Consider the following 20,905-nt stretch of genomic DNA (forward strand, 5'->3'; position numbering starts at 1 on the left):
TACTGTCAAATTATGTGGCAAAAGACTTTGGGCCAATGAGATTTCACAGTGGATGGCGCTACCTAGTGCAATGCAGAAATAGAGGTCAAACAACTGACAAAATATCCTATCCCTTGTTACTTGTTATTCTGTCAGCTCGTTTAAGGAAAACTTAGATTTACACAGAGCAGAGATCGCTTGGACAGTGGCTGAAACCACACAAAAGCTTTCTTGACTCTAGATTGTAGTGTAAAAGTGGATGAGATGTAAGCGTGCGTCTGCGTTTGGTTGATAAATGCCCTTCTGCTGAATGAAAACCTCCAAGGCACACTTTAAGACCATGGATACCGGAAAAAAAGCTAAGCTTTAAAATAACATGAATATTTTACATTAATAATGAAGCCAGCATCCGACTCTAATGAATACTGCATGCATGTTGGAGTGGGTGACTGCCTGCCGAAGAGAAAAGAGGAAAAAAATTGAATTATGCACCAAAGTAACGGAAGAGGGAAAAGGGAGGGAAAAATGGAAGTTGGCGTTAAGGCCACGGAAAGAATAGAAAATCCACTTAATGGGATGTGCCATTGGGTATGATCTCTGCGTATGACCTCTTCGCAACCCTGTTCGATTTGATCTTGTCAGGAGGCATATTAGGACTCAGGACCGAATGGGTCGCTAAGATAACACATGCCGCTCCCCCTCCCTGCAAGGTTTCTCCCCCCGAATATCTCTCCTCCTCCCTCTCTCCTCATCTCAGCAAGGCCACTGAGCTTGCGGCGCTCCCCTCCGCCTCCAAACAAAGCCCGGGCAGCGGGAGTAGGCAGGTAATTGCTTGTCGATTATTTATGTGGCGCGGGAAGCTGGAGGATCGATAATGGGCCGGCGAGGCGAGGCGGTAGGGAGGAAGTGAATTGGGAGGGGTCGCCCAGCGTGGGTGGGGGAACTCTGTTTGGTTTCTGGCCCAGCGCAGCATCATGTCAGGAGCTCAGCATGCTGCTTTGACCAGCCAGCCGCCGCAGCTCTGCCAGCTCACAGTAATTAGCCACACAGGACCGCTGATGTTAACGAGGCCTGCACACTTCCTAGGTTGTGGGTGAAAAGAGGGAGGGAGGAAAGTGTTTTTTTTTCTCACTTCTACATGCTCTTTTTTTTTTTGTTTATCGGTTCTTTAACCCTTTGTTTGACTTATATTTTTTTTTTAGCTCTGAAAATTTCAAAACTGATACAATGCACATTTATTGGTTAAATAACCCAATTGTGTCATTGTTTACTCACCCTCAGGTTGTTACAAACCCTTCACCTTCTTCGTAACACAATATGAGAAAATGTTTTCTTTTATGTTCAATTACAGTGAGCAGGGACCAAGGACTTCAAGCGTACAAAATGCAAAATCCAAAATGGGCAATAAAAGTGTTACAAGTGGTCTTTATGACTTGTGTGCTGGGCATGTTTTTAAGAGTTACAACAAAAACAGCAATTTGTTAATCACTCTTTTCACGTTTTTTTTTTTTTTTTTTGCATGAATCATTATATTTTGTTTTGCAAAATCGGTTCACAGAAACACTTTTGGATACATATATGGTGCTTTTATGTCCTTTATAAAGCTTGAAAACTTTCGGTCATTATTCATTTAAATTGTATGTAAAAGAGCAACCAGTGCTTTGAAATATCAAAGTACGGTATATGAAAGTGGATATATATGTATGTATGTGTGTGTATAAATCTATATCTATGTATGTATCTACTTATCTACTATATATATATATATATATATATATATATATATATATATATATATATATACAATGTTTCACCCAAATTTTTGGGTGGGCTATAAGCTTTCCCGGGCGCTGCAGCATAAATGGCTGCCCACTGCTTCGGGTGTGTGTGTTCACTGCTGTGTGTGTGCACTTTGGATGGGTTAAATGCAGAGCACGAATTCTGAGTATGGGTCACCATACTTGGCTGTATGTCAATGCACAATTGTTTTTTTTTTTTTTTTTTTTAGCATAGACCTGTGGCATTGCAAAACCTCTAAAGCATCAACAGAGAGTCGACTAGGCTATAACAGTGAGCCGGAAGCCATTCCTCAAGCTCACCTTTCTAACGACTCTCCATAATTGATTATCTGACGCCCATTAGTGGCTATTGTTAAAAACAAATCATTATCAAGATCAATAGTCCTGCAGCCACGACCAGCCATTTGTCTGGGTTTAAATGGCAGATTGCATTTAGGGAATCTGCAAGGCAAATCCTAATGTGTTTGGCATGTGGGGCAGCACAAGCAACAGACAGTGGTCTGGGTAGGGGGGCGGTGGGTGAGCAAGAGCCTTATGCATTTTAATGTGCTTCCTGTGCAAATGTGTTCCCGCCTCGAGTCAAGGCGAGGCAGGCACGGTGTGGCGAGCAGCTAATCCCCCACGCTCCTCTCATTAAGGGCCATCCTGTCAGCTTCGCTCCACTTTTCTCTCTCTTTCTCGTCTGGCCAGTTTGGTGTTCTACCTCCGCCTTTACACACACAAATACACACACACACACACACATATGCACAACACTCCACACCACCTTTGCTTTCAGGCAGGGAGAGACGCCGTTGCCACTCTGACAGGTCGTCACACATGAGTGAATACAAGTGGCGTCTACTTGCCCTTCCGCCAGTTAGGTTGCAAGAGAGCTAGAGAGAGATCGACAGAGAGAGAAACAGAGAGATGGGGCAGGGTGGAAGAACGGAGGCAGTTCTCAAAAGACGTAGAGGTAATTAAGCCAGTAAACTGAGAAGCAGACAGTGTACTGGAAATAAATTTAACACATTCCAAAAGCTGCATTGTGCAGTTTCTTTTAATGTTAAAATACGTACCTCTCTTCCATCTCTACTTAAAAGGATGGTTCACCCAAAATTTAAAAATCATTTACTTAAAGCGTTTCAAATCTGTATTATTATTATTATTTTTTTTTTTAAAGAGAATTAAAGTTTTCAGGTGAATCTCTTTATTGCACAGAGAAACGTTAAATTAATTTTTGTAACTTGATCTAGTTCCACTAGTCACACACAGCAGCTTTTAAATTAGCATTTTGAATATTATATGTGAGAATACACATAAAAGCAGAATCATAGTCCCTGCTACCCACCATATCGCTCAGTCTTTTCCTTGCTCTCTACCCCATTTTTCTTTTTCTGTGGGCCAAAGACCCAGAGTGAAACGGTTAATGCTTGCCTCATTCCAAAATTGCTTCCTATAAAAGGAGAAGCACGTCTGCCGGGCACGTCTCCCCATGATTACAGCTAATTACTATCGAGCGGACGCCTCGCGGCCCCAGTCATGCAGTTTTAATTGACCGTTATTCATCTGTGGGCCGCGCAGGGCGGCGCAGAGTTTGGCAGGCCTGGCCAGCTCCGCCCGGGCTAAATGTGAGGCCTGAGGGATTAGGCCAGGTGATTACACACTTCACAGTGTAATTACATAAGCATGGCTGGGCTGCCGGCTCGACTCCCGGCCCCAAGGTCACGCGCTGCCTTCTTCCAGATTAATTGGAGCTGCCATTGAAATGCGAGGCACCGGCGGAAAGCAGTTATACGATTAGCATTAACATTTCAACAGGCCGCCCGATCGATTGATGATTTCCCCACTTTGTGTCTCTCCACACCTTCCTCAACCCCTCCATCTACACACACATACCACGTCTTCCTCTGTTTTTTTAGATTTCTTTGTTATTGCTTAAGAAAGACACGCAAGGGCTATTTAGCTACGAAATGATGTAAAACCTAAGTAGAGCACAGCAAAATGTGGCTTCTCTCCTAATTTCTGATGTGTTTTTTTATGTTGTTTTTCGTCTCTTCTGTTTGGATGTTTATGTGTTTGTGTTGTGCTGCGTTGCTCAGTCTCTATCCCCTTGGAGCAAGTGTTGCTCAGTCAAAGTACAAAGAAACCACACTGTTCTTTCACTTGCTTTAGGCGCGCTGGATTTCACTATATTTATGCATGTGTTTTGGGGGGGGGGGGGGGGGGGGGCTCAGTGAAGATTTGCTGTAAATGGAGGGGCTTGCATTGGCAGAGGAGCAGTAAAAAAGCTTTAAAAAGACACTGCATGATCTGCCTGGATTTCAACACCTCGCCACTAGCAGTCATAGTACATGTCTTTATATTTTTCCCCTCCTTCCTCTTCTCTTCTTACCCCTCCTCACATTTTTTCTTCTCTCTGGCCAGGGCTCAATAAAAACGGCCGCTGTATTGTATATGAACAGCCTGTGTTCTCCGCCTGTACAAAAGGAAAAAAATATAATTGAGGCTACACGACACGCCACCTTTTTATTGGCTGAATACGGCAGAGAGAGACAGGAAGAGGAGGGGGATGTATGTGTGTGTGTTGGGGTGGAAGAGGAAGAACTGTGTTAATTAGTGGGTGCTTCAGCCTGTAGCCCGGGCGAGGCTGGGGGGCCGCCCCAGCTGTCGGAGTATGACATACTCTTATTGTGCATTCAGGCCTCATTACCAGAATGGCAGGGCCACAGAGCACGGTAGAGCAAGAGGGAGGGAGTGAGAGTGAGGAGATGATGGAGGTTGTGGTGATGGGGGGTGGGCAAGGATACAAACAGTGCCGCTGTCCACAACGTGACAGGACTGATGAGGGGCTACGGTGGCTTGCGTGCACCGGGGGGAGCGATAAAAATAACCGGTAGAAGAGAACGCAGCATTACCATGACACCACACAGCCATATTGTATTAGACTTTGGAAACCTGTATTGTTAGTACATTGCACCACCACACTGCAGTAACAGATTGTTGGCAACCTGTTCATTACCATAATGTTGTATAACTGTGTACCTCCTTAAAAACCTGAATCATTACCATAACACCACATGAACATATTAAACTGTTGGAAATCTGTATTGTTAGCATACCACAGCACAACTAAAACATACTAATCCTGTATCATTACCATAACACTGTACAGCTGTACCTGACTTAAAAAGCCTGAAACATTACAATTACACCACACAGCCATATTAGACTGTTGGAAATCTATATCATTAAGTCTGGTACAGATGTAAATTGTTATGGTAAAGAACCTGTATATACTGAAGCACAGTTGTACTGTTCGAGAAATCCTGTGTCATTACCATAACACCACACAATAAGAAAGTGCATGTGAGTAACCTTTAACTAAAGTGACATCAAAACAGACCCTTACTTACATGTACTTATACATGTTCTTTTGTTTCATTTAGAGTGATTCATGTGTGTACGTTGTTCCGAAGAAAAAAAAGATAATTGCAATCAAAATTTCATATATTCTTGTTTAAACTTTTATTTAAAAAGTAAAATGGGTTGTAAACACTGTTTCATGATTACTTTAAGCAGGTTGCTGAAGGTACACATCCCATTCCAGTAAGAACAGCAACAGAAGTTGCAATCATTGTACCAGTACTATTGTAGTGCTAGGCATGTGCGATGGAGACATGTAGAAAAACAGTTGCAGTTGGTTAATGATGTTGTGTTTTTTGTTTGTGTACAGAGACATATCGCACCCTCCTCCATTGCTGTCCCCGCAGAATGCTCCTCACATTGCTTTGGGGCCTCACCTGCGTCCCCCGTTTCTGGGCATGCCTTCTGCCCTTTGCCAAACCCCAGGTGAGCTAGCTCTGCCAGATGTAACACACCCTCACATTAACTGCAAGCTCATTTAACCTGGGAGTTCCTTTAATGGATTATTGGTTGTTTTCCACCCAGTTACACATTCAGGAAAGGTCTCTGATAAATCTATTTATATTTAGATTAGTCTCACATTTATAGTAGCCCCCAAAATAATTTACAAATACAAAAAAATATACAATTGTCTTTAAATCATTTAACAAAATAATCCACTACTGTGTCATACAATAGCATTTAAATTAATAAAGCACAGGTGGACTTTTCAAACTATACTTTAGGTTTGTTAGGGTTGAAATTGTACAGCAGTAGACACTGATCAACATTATTGTGAAAGAGACACTTTCTTGTGCAAAAAAGTTTAGCATCATTTATTTGAAGCAACTGTATTGATCACTATGTTAAATAATGTGAACAATCTGTGAACGCTATATTTATATTGTATACAGATAGATGTATTTCTTATTTTGCCATTGCCCTGTAGGTTATGGTTTCCTGCAGCCTGCTCAGGCAGAGATGTTCGCCCGTCAACAGGAGATTCTTCGTAAACAGAACCTTGCTAGGTAATTTAATAGAGCTGCACAGAGAAATGTCTTAGACTAAGACTGTCTTAGATTAAAAATGATGTTCGAGCAACTGCTTGTACTATGCAAAATATAGAGTTAACTGATGATACTGTTTGGAATTTCATATTATAATGTAACAGTTGGAAATATTTATTTCCGAGTTGCAGCGTGACTCTCTGACTGTGTATTGTTCCTCCAGGTTGGAAATGTCTGCTGAACTGTTGAGACAGAAGGAGTTAGAGAACCTCCACAGGCAGCGACTGCTGGCGGACCCGCTGGGCCTGCATCCTGGACTCCATGCAGAACACCCTGCCTTGCGCAGCCTGCAAGAAATCCCAGAGGGCCACCCACTCCGAGAGGAGCTCAATCGCCGCAATGCCATGCTGGTTTTGCGGCACAACAACACCCCATTACTCTCCCTCAACCACCAGGGGGCAGCAGCAGGCACTTCCTCTAAAGACCTTAGCAACAGGAAGGGCTTGAGGAAAGGAGGACCACTCAGAGTAGACCAACATGGTGGTTCATCTGAGACTAAAGAGATGTTTGGGGAGGGCTGTGCACGGGATGGAGAAATTGAGGGACAGGATGAAGACATGAAAGACTTTGAGAATGATGCAGAGGCTGGGGAAGACAGGCCTGAGAGGCTTTCCAAAGTTGACGGACATAGTCTCGGTTCAGAGGTGTGCCAAGGCAAGGATGTGACCAAGTCTAGTGAAGCAGTGAAAGAGCTGGGGGAGGGATCAGGGAGGCTCAGTGCTCCTTGTAGCTCCACTGGACAAGAGTCACCAACCCACCACCTCTTCACATCAGGACTGAGCAAGAGCGAGGCCAAATACCTGCCACCAGGAATCCCACCCTTACCCATCCTGCCTGGACAAGCTCTGCCCTTCACCTTTCCATACACCAGCCCTTACTTTCACACCGGTGAGTTTACAGGTCTTTAAATTTCAGATAATAAAACCCAATCACATCCAATGAGAGATACTGCATTTTAGAGACATTTAGGGACAGTTTTCATATACAAAATCCTCCAATTCCAGGTCAGTAAACTTGTCCGATGCACTCCTTATTTAAAACGCACATACACAGCATGAGTGTTAGTGACACCATATGCCTGCTCCTCAACTTTAACTATTTGTAAAATCTGGAGTTCAAATAGCATTCCTTGTCCTCAGAGAGACAGAAAGAGTGAGCGAGAGAGTTAGAGAAACTGAGAAATTGAGCCCAGAGTGCAAGCAAGCCCAGAGCAAGTTTTAATGGAAAATGAGTCACCTAATGAGGAAGTGACCAACTCAGAGAGAAGCTGAGCTAACCCTCCTCAGGCATTCTTGCAAATACGGAACATGCAATATACAAAAAGATTTTGGCTCACACACAAAAATGCACCAGTATACCAACATACATGTCTCATCGTGCCATTGATAGGATGGTCACACCAATGCGACTTCTTAAAAAAAAAAAAAAAAAAAGTAAAAAAAAATAACATTCTGTCATTGTTTACAGACAAAATTATTAACCATGACATGCAGTTTTTTTCTTGTCCCTATAAATTGAAGTGTATGACATTCACAGCTGTTGGGCTTTATAAACAACAACCACAACAAAATACTATGAAGTACCATGAAAGAAGTCAGGAAAATACATTTGGGGTTGTTTCTCAAACAAAGTTACTTTCACAACAACGTCAGAATTGTGTGTTGAAAAATTCTTACAAGAGGTACACAAAGAAGCATATAAGGTTTAGCCCAGCATTAATACAGTATCTTGGCTAGTAGCTGAAGTGTTTATCCCTACCGAACTTGAATGAGTGCAGAGCAACCTTGGCCATCTGAAATGCATTACCTGCTCCAGCTGAGAGACCTCCCCCAGGAAGGGGCCCTGTCACTGACCTTTACTAAACTCTGTAATAGGCAGGGTCAACAACAGAGCGGGGTGTAGGCGCAAGCGTGCATGTAAGGGGACAGGGGGCCTTCTGTCTCTAATGATTTCTGCTTCCTCTCGGCCCGACGGGCACACAGGCGCTATGGGAGGTCTTTTTGTGGATGGAGAAGAGGCGGGAGCAGCCGAGGACATCAGCAAGTGGAGTGTGGAGGAGGTGTGCAGCTTCATCAGCAGCCTAGCAGGCTGTGGGGAGTATACACAGGTGAGGACAAGAGCAGGAGCAGAGCATTGGATGCCTCCTCTCCTCCCTCTGCCTTTAACAGGGGCTACTGGAGACATACAGTACAGCACAGAATTAAGATCATGTGCTCCAATTCGTAGACAAGAACATTAGACCAGATAGCTTGATTTAGATGTTTCTAGAGCATACTTTAAAAAGTTAGAAGGCTGCTCTGCGCTGCTCTTATCTTTCTCACTCACAGCTCTGTCTCACACATCTCACCACACTGGATGTCACTCAGTCGCATGCGCAACGCATCACCAAAACCCCACTGTCAATCACAGCGCACCTCATTTCACTGCAGATGCCGAGTGTGCATGAGCCTCCCTGTGGAATGAGAGTCATATGAATTGTGTGCATGTGGAGTGAATTGGTGCATGTTCATCAACACCAGCTGAAGCCAAGTCATCTCTTTCAGGTCTTCAGAGAGCAAGCCATCGACGGCGAGACTCTGCCACTGCTGACCGAAGACCACTTGCTCAACAACATGGGATTGAAACTAGGGCCTGCCCTCAAGATCCGCTCTCAGGTTAAAAAAAAAAACCACCAACACCTGCTGTACCAAGGGTGTCAAATTCTGCTACTGGAGGGCCACTTTCCTGCAGATTTCATGCAGATCTTACTTTTACACACCTCTCTGTCAAGTAATCCTGAGAACTTGATTATCTGATTCGTGTGTGTTTAAATAGCTGTAAATAGGGCATAGCCAAACACTACAGGACAATACTTCTCCAGGAGCAGGACTGTACAGTCGTGGCCAAAAGTTTTGAGAATTACATAAATATTAGTTTTCAAAAGGTTTGCTGCTAAACTGCTTTTAGATCTTTGTTTCAGTTGTTTCTGTGATGTACTGAAATATAATTACAAGAACTTCATACGTTTCAATGGCTTTTATCGACAAGCCAAGCCATTTTTATCGGCCCTTCTTTTTCAGGACCTCTGCAATTCGACTGGGCATGCTCTCAATCGACTTCTGGGCCAAATCCTGACTGATAGCAACCCATTCTTTCATAATCACTTCTTGGAGTTTGTCAGAATTAGTGGGTTTTTGTTTGTCCACCCGCCTCTTGAGGATTGACCACAAGTTCTCAATGGGATTAAGATCTGGGGAGTTTCCAGGCCATGGACCCAAAATTTCAACATTCTGGTCCCCAAGCCACTTAGTTATCACTTTTGCCTTATGGCACGTTGCTCCATCGTGCTGGAAAATGCATTGTTCTTCACCAAACTGTTGTTGGATTGTTGGAAGAAGTTGCTGTTGGAGGGTGTTTTGGTACCATTCTTTATTCATGGCTGTGTTTTTGGGCAGAATTGTGAGTGAGCCCACTCCCTTGGATGAGAAGCAACCCCACACATGAATGGTGTAAGAATGCTTTACTGTTGGCATGACACAGGACTGATGGTAGCACTCACCTTTTCTTCTCTGGACAAGCCTTTTTCCAGATGCCCCAAACGATCGGAAAGGGGCTTCATCGGAGAATATGACTTTGCCCCAGTCCTCAGCAGTCCATTCACTATACTTTCTGCAGAAGATCAATCTGTCCCTGGTGTTTTTTTTGGAGAGAAGTGGCTTCTTTGCTGCCCTTCTTGACACCAGGCCATCTTCCAAAAGTCTTCGCTTCACTGTGCGTGCAGATGCCCTCGCACCTGCCTGCTGCCATTCCTGAGCAAGCCCTGCACTGGTGGCACTCCGATCCCGCAGCTGAATCCTCTTTAGGAGAAGATCCTGACGCTTGCTGGACTTTCTTGGACGCCCTGAAGCATTCTTTACAAGAATTGAACCTCTTTCCTTGAAGTTCTTGATGATCCAATAAATTGTTGATTTAGGTGCAATCTTAGTAGCCACAATATCCTTGCCTGTGAAGCCATTTTTATGCAATGCAATGATGGCTGCACGCGTTTCTTTGCAGGTCACCATGGTTAACAATGGAAGAACAATGATTTCAAGCATCACCCTCCTTTTAACATGTCAAGTCTGCCATTCTAACCTAATCAGCCTGACATAATGATCTCCAGCCTTGTGCTCGTCAACATTCTCACCCGAGTTAACAAGACGATTACTGAAATGATCTCAGCAGGTCCTTTAATGACAGCAATGAAATGCAGTGGAAAGGATTTTTTGGGTTTAAGTTAATTTTCATGTCAAAGAAGGACTATGCAATTCATCTGATCACTCTTCATAAGATTCTGGAGTATATGCAAATTGCTATTATAAAAACTTAAGCAGCAACTTTTCCAATTTCCAATATTTATGTAATTCTCAAAACTTTTGGCCACGACTGTACAAGTTGCAATAATAGTGGGGAGGTATTCCATAGAGCAAGGGTGTCCTATCTTGCTTGTGAGTTTAGCTTCAACCCTAATTAAACACAACCTAACAAGTTAATCAGGGTTGGGGGGGGGCACAAGATAGACTGTAATACATGAAGCAGATTAAAACTTTTGGCTAGAATATTTTTACACCTGTGGGGCAACTTTTGTACCTTGCCCACAGCCCCATTAACCTATAGCATGGATAGGCAATTTTGTTCCTAGATAGTTTAGCTCCAATCCTAATCAAACACACCTGAACAAGCTAATCAATGTCTTCAGGATTACTAAGGCTATGAGCAAAGTGAGTTTTTTTTCAGACTTTCTAGGACTGAACTTGCCTACCCTTGATCCATGAATAGGACCACTTCTTTTATCTTTGTTTCTTCATGTGTAATCACAATTCTGCATTCATTAATCTAAGCAGACATGAAAGCAATCACTGGTACTGTACAGTGTGAGAAGTAACGCTGGCATGTGGCTGCTTTCCTCAGGTGGCGCGACGTATTGGCAGAATATTCTACATGACCAGCTTCCCGCTGGCCCTCCCGCTGCCGCCATCTGCTCTGCGCCCCACAGACAGAGACCCCCTGCCCGCCGAGACCCGCCCTCCTTCTACTGGCAGCACTTCCTCCCCATTCAGTGTGCCCCCTCCTGCCTGCCGCGCCTCCCCCAAACAGGAGAACGGAAACCCCTCCTCAGCGGGAGCTTACGACTCCACTAAACCTCCCTCGTAGAATTGGCCATTATAACTCCTGACTGCTTCTCCATATGGCAGAGGCAGTGCTTCAGGGAGGAGGTAAAAACGGAGAGAGGGGGCATGAAGGGGGCTCTCTTTGAACTATTCTTTCCTTCCTCTTACTCTCTCTACCCCCCCCCCCTCCCAAAATAAGATCAAATTTGAGGATTTTTATGCAGAGGCACTTAATCTTTTTAGGAAAAGTGTGGAGAAATGTACAGAAAGACGAGAGACACTGATGAAATGACACGGGCTAAAACAGCTCCACTCTCCGCAGCGGCTGTGTGGAAGCCAAAATCCAAAGATGTGCAAATAGGGACTTGGGGATGAGACAGGAAGCGTTAGAGTGTGCGAGAGGTGAACGTGAGCAGACAGCTGCTCTTAAACAGCATGCCAGAAGGAAGGGAGACACATCCAGCGAACGTACAAGGCACAGATACGACATTCTTTTGTGTCAGATGCTGTAGGAAAGCAACATTTGCTGCAATAAACTCTTGTTGTACCAAACATTCACGGGGAGCGGTGAACTCCGAAAGAAACGCTTTCTTTTTCTGCAGCTCCAACTTCCAGCCATTTTAAATTCTCTGTGGTTTTGAAAAACAAAATCCTCCAAAGAGGAGTAAATATAAGAATAGGATGGAACTCATTTGCAGTCTTGACCAGTGCAACTATGCATTCCACAGTCCTAAAAAAAAAGATGGATGGATGTGGATTTTTCAAACAAGATCTAGCATTGATCTCACCAGTGACGATACAAGGTACACATACAGGGTGCTGTACTAAAGGAAGTGAAATGGAAAAGGACCTCAAAAAGAGAGATGTGTAAAGCACTTAAAACTTCCTGTGACCAAAAGCCATCAGCCAAAGCAATGGCCCAAACTAATACCCGACAAACATCTGGGCCCGTTTTAGTTTCACATACAACACGAAAAAAAAGAGCATTAGGGAAGGATAAACATCCCTCCCGATGCCTGTCCATAGATGGATTAATGCCATTGTGATGTAACACTTACTGCTGTGGGAAAGACATGTTATTCTGAATTGTATAGACACATGCTCAAGATGAGAATATACTGAAGATTAAATAAGTGGTACGTTTTGTTAAATGTAGTTGCACGAGTTAAAAATCTTTATTACTGAACAAAATATGACTGGCTGACTCAGTGGTACTTTTGTTCATCTTTTTTTCTGTTTGCTGTGTATTCCAGTTATAATCATCATGAGCCCCAATCTTAAATGCCACTTCAGCATATAAATGAGGAAAAAAAATTATTTATAGTAATTTGTTTGCTGTAGTTAGAGCAACGAAATATTAAATTGTCCTTAAATTGATCCCAAAGAACAATACTTTTCTCTTTGTTGCAGGGAAATGGAAGGCACAAAGCTCTTTATGCAAATCTTTGAGATTGTTTTTCTTTTTAAATATGTAAGCAATTAATTAAAATCGTCTCTAGATTTCCCATCAATGTTTTGTCTTCATCCTATTTTTCTATTCTCTGCTGGGTGAAATAAATCCTATTGCAAACTTGCAGATGCGTTCTTCTTTGAGTAATATGTTTATTTCCAAACTCCTCCACAGTAGGGCAGGGAGTGGTGGTCCCAGCGGATGGTAAATCCCCTGGTTAGGGGAGGGAGCATGGGGAGGGGGTGGGGGGTGTTAGGGTTCAGGTCAACAACAGCTGTCAGAGCGTCAGGTTCAGTCGCAGGCCAGGGCCCCTGTGGCCCCTGCCTAACCCAAAGAACAACTGACTCTCATGGATGTCCACCATCCGGCCCTTAAAAAAATATTTTTCTACACCCGTGACTGTCAGCGCCAGGTGCTGCATGTGAGAGACTGTGCTATGAGTGATAGACGAGTAAACCTGTTACCCAGACTCGTGCAAGCACAGGCATGATGGTGTGGCAGCTCTAGTGCAAACTGAATTTACTCTAATGCAGCCCAGCTGACGTTCAGTCACGGTGGCCTGAATTTAATGTTGCTTGACGTTCTGAACAGCACCTCAAGCTGGGAGTGATGGAAAGAACAGAACACAAAATATGTGTGCTCACACTCCCATTATGCAACAGGAAAGATACTTCAGCCATAAACAACAGCTGTTACACCCAGTTGTGAGCCTAAGAGAGGATGATTTTAAAAAGGAATAAAATGATGTTACCATTTACTGACCCTTTAAGGTGTTCTAAACCTTTGTCTTGCTTTCATAAACCACAAAAAATATCTTGGGCATGTTTTTCCTTACAATTACAGTGAATGTGGACTTTAAAAAGGAAACACAATGAATGTTTTTATGATGTGTCCTCATATTCAGAGTCTTCTGATGTCTTATGTTAGGTTTGAGACAGACCTAAATTAGTCAATCTGTAAATAGTCTTTCTCTCCAGTGAACCGTATCATTTGATCTCAAGAATGAGATCAGGCTAATTTCTAAACAAATCATTTAGGCTTATGAACTGGAAGAAACAAATTGAATTGTTAAAAGAGAGAGGACAAATTTCATTTTTTTTTACTATTCTAGTAGAGTAGTCGTTCTCAACCAATTTCCTACAGCACCACTAGAGCTGTGTGGAGTGCTGGCAGCTTAAACGCTGCTTTAAAATGCTTAGAAAAAGCCAAGCGGTTTCAGAAAGTGACGTGAAAGCACTGAAGGGGAGAGATGTTTTGACGAGAGAACAGGCTGCTCTCTGTTTTCGTCTCTTCCTCTCTCCCCACCTGGGCAGCACAGCCTGGCAGTGGATGATACGAGCGTTTGGCAGCCTGGTGCTCAGGGCCGACCCCGTGCCTCCACCTCCCGCCTCTGACCTACCCATTCACCACCTCTGAACACAAGCAGTGCCCTCAGCACAATGCAACATCTCCAAATACTGAGCTGAAAAAGATAGCCTTTAGTAGTTTTAAAACAAAGTTCAGAAGTTCAGAATTTTAGTAAGTTCTTTTTAATTTGACAACCTTATGAAGTGTTAGATCAATTTGTTTTGTTTCACACTTTATAAAATACAATGGTGCAAAAAAAAAAAAAATTACTACATCAGGGACTGTACATGGCTCTTAAAGGACCAGTTTCCTGAAAAATATTTCATTTCTTGGTGAGCTATTGCTTTAATAACTGTATAAATCATGTTTGGATGTGAAATAGAAACGTCCCTCTCATGTGACTCTAGTCCTGATCAGAGAGCTCCAGGTCCTCAACCATATCTTCATCTCCTTTAGCCACCTCCTTCAGCTCTGTGCTCAACATCTTCTTTGGTGCTTTGCCTTCAGAAGACGACGGCCTTTTCTGGTCACCATCTGAGACAATGTCAAAAATGGGGAAAAAATAAATGGCATGCTACCTACAGTTAAGATGGTTGAAAAATATAATAAGCAGAATAATGTCGAAAACATACAGAAGATTTTTCAGACACAGTGAATATCTAACCCTAAACAAAGCCAATCGTAGCTCTTTACAGAAACATATAAATCACCTGAATCATCCTCCTCCAAGTCATCTATATCCTCTTCATCGCTCAGGTCTGAGAGGTCCTCAAGGCCTTCATCATCCTCATCAGAGTCACCCTTTTCCCCTGTTAAAATAGATTCACAAGCTCTAATCCAAATGGTCTTACAAGTGATCTTACTGATACTGAGGTAAGGTGAATAGGTTGGTTAAATTGGCATTTTTAAAAGTCAGCATGAAATCAAAATTCATTGGTGTATGTTATTCCAAAGACATACGTTTGACTTAATAATTTTAAACGTACAATATTAGCGATGGCCTAAAATTTGAAATTACTGCCAGAAATGGTGATGTTTAATTAGTGTTTCACCGATGCTGCATTTGACTGTCAGGGTCTTTATTATACACACAACGTATAAGCTACAGTTGGTAATAATGTAAGCTGTGTGGATGCAAGACAGATTGACAATATTTCTTGATTAAAAAAAAAAAAAGAAAAAAGGTTATTTTTGACGAACCATTATCAGCTCTCAACTCTCAAGATCTTTTAGTCTATGCTTTTTTCAGTTGTTTTTAGTTTTCAAAATTGACTAGCACGTCTTCCACCTTATAATTACAAAATTAAATCCGATAAAAATTCAATCTTATAAGTTACTCTAGTATATTTATACTTTACCTGTAAGGTAGGTAATTATTATTAAATGTATGTTTAAGTAAATCTGTCATGTTATTACAAACATTGTTCAAATGTTTATATTTCAACAGCTAAATTAAGTAGAAACAATTACATCATTAAAAATGTAAGAACATTAAAAACGGCCATTTAATTTATTGCTATTTAAACGTTTGCATTCAACTCTGTTTTGAGATGTGTTGATATTTTTATTGAGTATGTAAACTATTATATAATATGAAACTAACGGTTATTTTCAGCTTTGGTTTTGCTGAATTAAATCTTTAATTTTGGTGTTTCAGCAAAAGAAAAAAAGTGCATCTATATAAAATAAAAAGACTTGGTCTGCCTCTAAAATGTCTTTTGACTTGTAATATTTACTTTTCATTCTGTAAGTGAATACTCCGTTATAACGTAACATTGAACTTTTAAGACAATTTCTAAAGATGAACTCCCATTGAACAGAAGTCAACAGAAAAAGTGTGCTTGTTCGTCTAGAGACTAGACTACAACAAAGCTGACCTACCCATGCTGCTCATGCATAGGTTACTATTTACATCACAAAAGTAGAGGCTAGCTTCTGACGGCAATTTAGCCTCGCTAATCCAGAGGTGTGTGTGGGAGTGTCTCATGCTCTCTGAAGAGGACGGAGTTGAAATCCCTGAGCTTTGAAGTGGGATTTGATTAGAAGCCAGAGGGGGGAGCCGAGCTTAACACCAGGCACACACCTTGCTGCTGAGACGAGCCTCATGCATCTTAATATAACAGAGAGTTCAGAGAGGGTACAGAAAGTCCACCAGGAGCATGAAGCAAAGACTTTAATGACTGCCTGTGGGCTGATCAATACTGTGAAAATGTAAGAGGGGAAAAGAAAAAAAAATCCAAGACACAATCTACATGTTGCTCTCAGCTCTGAAAACAGCCATGACACAGAAACACTGAAGATGAGGGTGTTTACAAAGTCTCCACTTTAAGATGGAGAAAGCTCAAGCCAAGTCTTTGAGAACGTGGAAGGCATTAAATGATCTAGCACACTGCAGCGACAACGAAATAATCACGACTCAAGAATATTAACGGGCCAAAAGCAGACCAACCCAGCAGGTAGTGAAACGCACCAAAACTAAAGAGACAAACAAACTAGAAGTTGGGAAAAGTCATCAGACTACCTCAAAATAGTGACAAACGAACACAGCACATTAATTGGACACTACTAGGCCAACCTGAGTTTATTTCAGTGAGAATATCCACTTGTTAGTAATTCAAACGATGGAAATTTGAGATTAAGATTGAATCCAAAAAACACAAAAAAACTATCTGTTTCTGCCTTTCCAACTGTGGTGGTTAAAGTACGTTTAAAAGCAAACAGAATCAATGAACGGAGTCAGTAAAATGTTTAAATGTTGAAAGAAGTCTTATGCTCACAAAGGCAATATTTATTTGATCAAAGAAAAACTTTTTTTTTGTTGTGAAATTTTAATAACTTCTTTGTTTTTAAAATATATTAATGTGATGGCAAAGCTGTCTTTTTCCAGTCTTCGGGGTCACATGACCCTTCAGAAATCATTCTAATATGCTGATTTATACTCCTGCAATATATATTACTAAAAGGGTATATCACTACTATTATATATATCCTCAAACTCCAGCACAACCAGTCGTGGTCAGATCCTGTAATAGCCAGTTCAGGGTACGGATATGTAAATATTGTTATGTCATGTGAATGCACAATGACTTTATAACAGTCTCTTCCTTCCACTTCCACCCTCATCCTTTCCTATCCTCTTTCTCACTAGAGTGACGACTCCTAGGGTCACACCAGCCACTTACACTAAATCTCTGCCATGTGACCGCCAGAAAACCAACTGCAGAAGGAAAAATGTCTTAATCAAAAGTGTCAAAAAGGGAAATTTATTTGTTTGGTTTGGTAAAGGAGTAAAACAGAACAACAAATCAACAACAAAAAAGTGCTTTCTGTTCGACAATATGCGAACCGAGACCACAAATTAATATATTAGAGGTCATGTGACTGTATTTCTTCGGGTCTAAGCGCTGGAGGTATGGGGCCAGCTAAGCCGTGTGGTGAAGGAGCGGCCACTAACATCTTTCCAAGTGAATGTTTTGAATTACAAACCCCCACTGGGATCTAAGTTTGCAAAAAAAAAAAGCTTCCTGTGAGAGAGAACAGAGTAAGAGAGAGCGAGAGACAGACAGAATGAGAGAGAGATTTGTAGGGACTCCACACAATGAGCACCAGATGTAAAAAAAAAAAAAAAAAAAAAAAAAAAACCCTTCCTCTTGCCTCCCACCTCCATGGGACTTTTTTTTTTTTGCGGCTGTCGGCCTATGGGTGGGAGGAGTGGGAGAGTGTGGCATGTGTCCGACACATGACCCAGCACACAACTCCACATATAGAGTTAAAGAGGAGAGGCAAGTGCACGTCTGACAGATGAGATCCATTCACACACACACACACACACACACACACACACACACACACACACAGAGAGAGAGAGAGAGAGAGAGAGAGAGAGAGAGAGAGAGAGAGAGAGAGAGAGAGAGAGAGAGAGAGAGAGAGAGAGAGAGAGAGAACACGAGCGAGCGATATTGAGCTCACACATCTGAAATTTATTTATTTTGATATATTTTTATATAATTGTTCTTTGTTTTTGAAATATGTAATAGTTTCCCGCTTCCATCGAAATGCTTCTAAATATTCAATATCAACTGTAAAGATTGTTTAATTAAAATTACAATTTTTAAATTCAACGTGAAACCAAAATTATTTGCACATATTACTGGAATATGTAATTAATATTTATATTCATATTTATAATCTTTAAACAAAATGTTTAACCTAGCTCCACCTCTAAAAAAAAAAAAAAAAAAGCTCCTGCAATCTAATCCTTTCATATAGAGACCACTTTTACAATCGGCTGAAAGTCCCTTAAAAATTTTCTCATAAAATGTGCTTCATTTACTCATCCTAAGGCATAAAAGATGCAAATGAGTTTCTTCATCAGAACAGATTTGGAAAAGTTTAGCATTACATCACTTGTTCATCAGTGGATCCTTTGCAGTAAATGGGTGCCGTCAGAACGAGTTAAAACAGCTGATATAAATGTCACAATTATCCACAAGTAATGGAATCAATTCACAAGCTGCATTTTTTTTTTTAATAAATCAATAAAACAAATTAAGGTGTTTATTTTTCTTTTTACTTTAAAATGTTGCTTTGGTCTTCTATCCACAATATAGTTTTTTCCATCTAAAAAGTTCACTTGTCTGAATCAGGAGAGAAAAATGCACTGATCAAGCACCACTTACGAGCCAAAACAGTTCCAAACAAATATTTCAGTGGATTTTGATGCAAGACGACGACGGGACGGATTTTTTCACTGGAGGAAGCTTTTTCATGGACTCGTTTTTACCAGCTGTTTGGACTCTCATTCTGACGGCACCCATTCACTGGAGAGGATCCATTGGTCTGCTACTGATGTACTGATGTACATCTGTTCCGATGTAGAAACAAACTAATTTACATCTTGTTTGGTATGAGAGAAAAATTCCACCAAATTTTCTTTTTGGGTGAACTATTCCTTTAAGCATTACAACAAAACAGAGGTAAAATAAAGGGCTACTTCAATAGATCTGTTGGGTTTTAATTTTCTGTGGTTTCAGAACTCATCTCTGAGATGAGAATCTTCTGACAGCACAGAGCAATGGATTACAGCCTCCCAGTGACAAAGAAAGGCATTACAGGAAAACAAAACTCTGAATCCTTCCCATTGCATGTTAAACATGTATTTGTATGGTATATGCATTAGTTGCAATACAGGAACTGGGTTATATATTAAAGCTGCAGTCTGTAAGTTTGGCCTCTTTGTTGCCATCTATGTTTGAAAACCTGGAATTGCAGTTCCTTGAGGAATTATGTTCCATGTGTGGGTTGTGATTCAGCACAGATGAATCTGTTTTGAGGTGAATGTTTAGCTGTCACTCACTGCACTGGTGTGGATATTCACTGTACTTCGCAATCACAGATTCTAGCCTATGTCTTGAAATATATGACCCAAATAAGAATTTTCACCACATATTGTCAACTGAACAAGTAACAATTCTGCCACGCTTTGTTCTGACCAACTGAGGAAAAAAGCATTGCAATAAATCACGCTACCAATGGTAATTTAATTGAATGATCGATTAGTTCTTTATGTTAACAACATCAGCATTGCGTGACTTATGAGTATAGTGTGTATAAGCGTGTATATTTCAATTTCTGTACAGTCTTATCTTTAATTGTAACATCATTCAAATTACATATTAAGAAATTATTTTAACCCCAAAAGCAAATTATGCTCCCATCGAACTGGTGGTCTTTAAAATACACAACTTGTGTAAACCCAGGCTATCTGTAATCAGAACCACATTTACAACTGGAATATAATTTAATTTAATTTACGTGTTTCATATAATCTTTCTTGATTACAATCTGCCATCAAAATGATTTTTGAAATGTAATTATTCCACCTGCTGTGGAAATAGGCTATAATTAAACGATCCTCCACCTGCAGGATCCTCACATGCGATAGCTTAGTAGCCAGGACAACTTCATGTTTACAGACGTGACGTAATGAGGCAGTGCCATGCTCGAATTTCCGCGAAAACTTACCCGTACCACTCAAATTAGAAAATATTATTATAAATTAACCATTTTGAATTGGGCTAAAGTAAGGCGATAGTTTTGAACCTGGCTGGTTATGTACTTGCTCAAATAATGATTTTGGATAATTTTTAAACCAAAAAAGTTACGGATTGCAGCTTTAACAAGAAGCCTTACCTTTGGACTTGAACAGGTTGTCATCATCATCATCATCATCACTATCTGACTCAAAAAGCCCCTTGAACTCCTTCTTGTCTGCTTTCTTTTCTTCAGCCTTCTTGCGTTTGATCTCAGGGAGGTTCAAGTCCTCCATCTAAATTAAAATGCGATGGGAAAGAAAAAAAGACCTTTAAATGCTGTCATTAATCAAAACAGACGAAAACATGAACAAAACACTTCAGACATAACGTTAATGAGAATAGAATGCTGGTGAAACGCTTCTGTTTTCATTTCAGATTTAGTTGTAGACTAAATTTGGTAGAATGGAAGTGTTTTGTTTTTTCTCTAGTTGATGTACAATGAACTATTCTTTGAGTTTCCTTCCATCTCATTAACTTCAGATGTCAAAAAAGAGTCACTGATGAGACTGGGTATTCAACCTCCATCTATTTATGTCTTAAAACTACATAGGATTCAAATTAATAATATAATATAATATATAAAAATAATTGAAAAAACAAAAAGCCCCCCCAAAATAATAAAGTTATATTATTCTCTCCTAAAAACATAATGGGA

At 41.0% G+C, this 20,905-nt stretch overlaps 2 protein-coding genes across 3 annotated transcripts in view; one reads left to right on the plus strand and one right to left on the minus strand.

The window, feature by feature from the left end:
• LOC132118172 (sterile alpha motif domain-containing protein 11-like) overlaps window positions 1–12,932 on the plus strand; it is a 60,021-nt gene extending 47,089 nt beyond the window's left edge. Inside the window, exons 8-13 of one of the 2 annotated variants that reach the window (XM_059527808.1) lie at window positions 5,494–5,609; window positions 6,112–6,190; window positions 6,393–7,117; window positions 8,212–8,288; window positions 8,773–8,883; window positions 11,159–12,932. In XM_059527808.1, the coding sequence (XP_059383791.1) occupies window positions 5,494–5,609; window positions 6,112–6,190; window positions 6,393–7,117; window positions 8,212–8,288; window positions 8,773–8,883; window positions 11,159–11,401 (1,351 nt within the window). In that variant the 3' untranslated portion in view covers window positions 11,402–12,932. Of the gene's footprint in view, window positions 1–5,493; window positions 5,610–6,111; window positions 6,191–6,392; window positions 7,118–8,211; window positions 8,337–8,772; window positions 8,884–11,158 lie in introns of both variants that reach the window. The other variant, XM_059527807.1, reaches the window with a different exon arrangement.
• A 1,389-nt stretch (window positions 12,933–14,321) lies between these two features.
• noc2l (NOC2-like nucleolar associated transcriptional repressor) overlaps window positions 14,322–20,905 on the minus strand; it is a 28,968-nt gene continuing 22,384 nt past the window's right edge. Inside the window, exons 17-19 of the mRNA XM_059527809.1 lie at window positions 20,348–20,483; window positions 14,866–14,964; window positions 14,322–14,689 (exon numbers count right to left, since the gene is read on the minus strand). Of these exons, the coding sequence (XP_059383792.1) occupies window positions 14,559–14,689; window positions 14,866–14,964; window positions 20,348–20,483 (366 nt within the window). The 3' untranslated portion in view covers window positions 14,322–14,558. The remainder of the gene's footprint in view (window positions 14,690–14,865; window positions 14,965–20,347; window positions 20,484–20,905) is intronic.

This window comes from Carassius carassius, chromosome 37 (assembly GCF_963082965.1).
Source record: "Carassius carassius chromosome 37, fCarCar2.1, whole genome shotgun sequence".
Taxonomy (NCBI): Eukaryota; Metazoa; Chordata; class Actinopteri; order Cypriniformes; family Cyprinidae; genus Carassius; species Carassius carassius.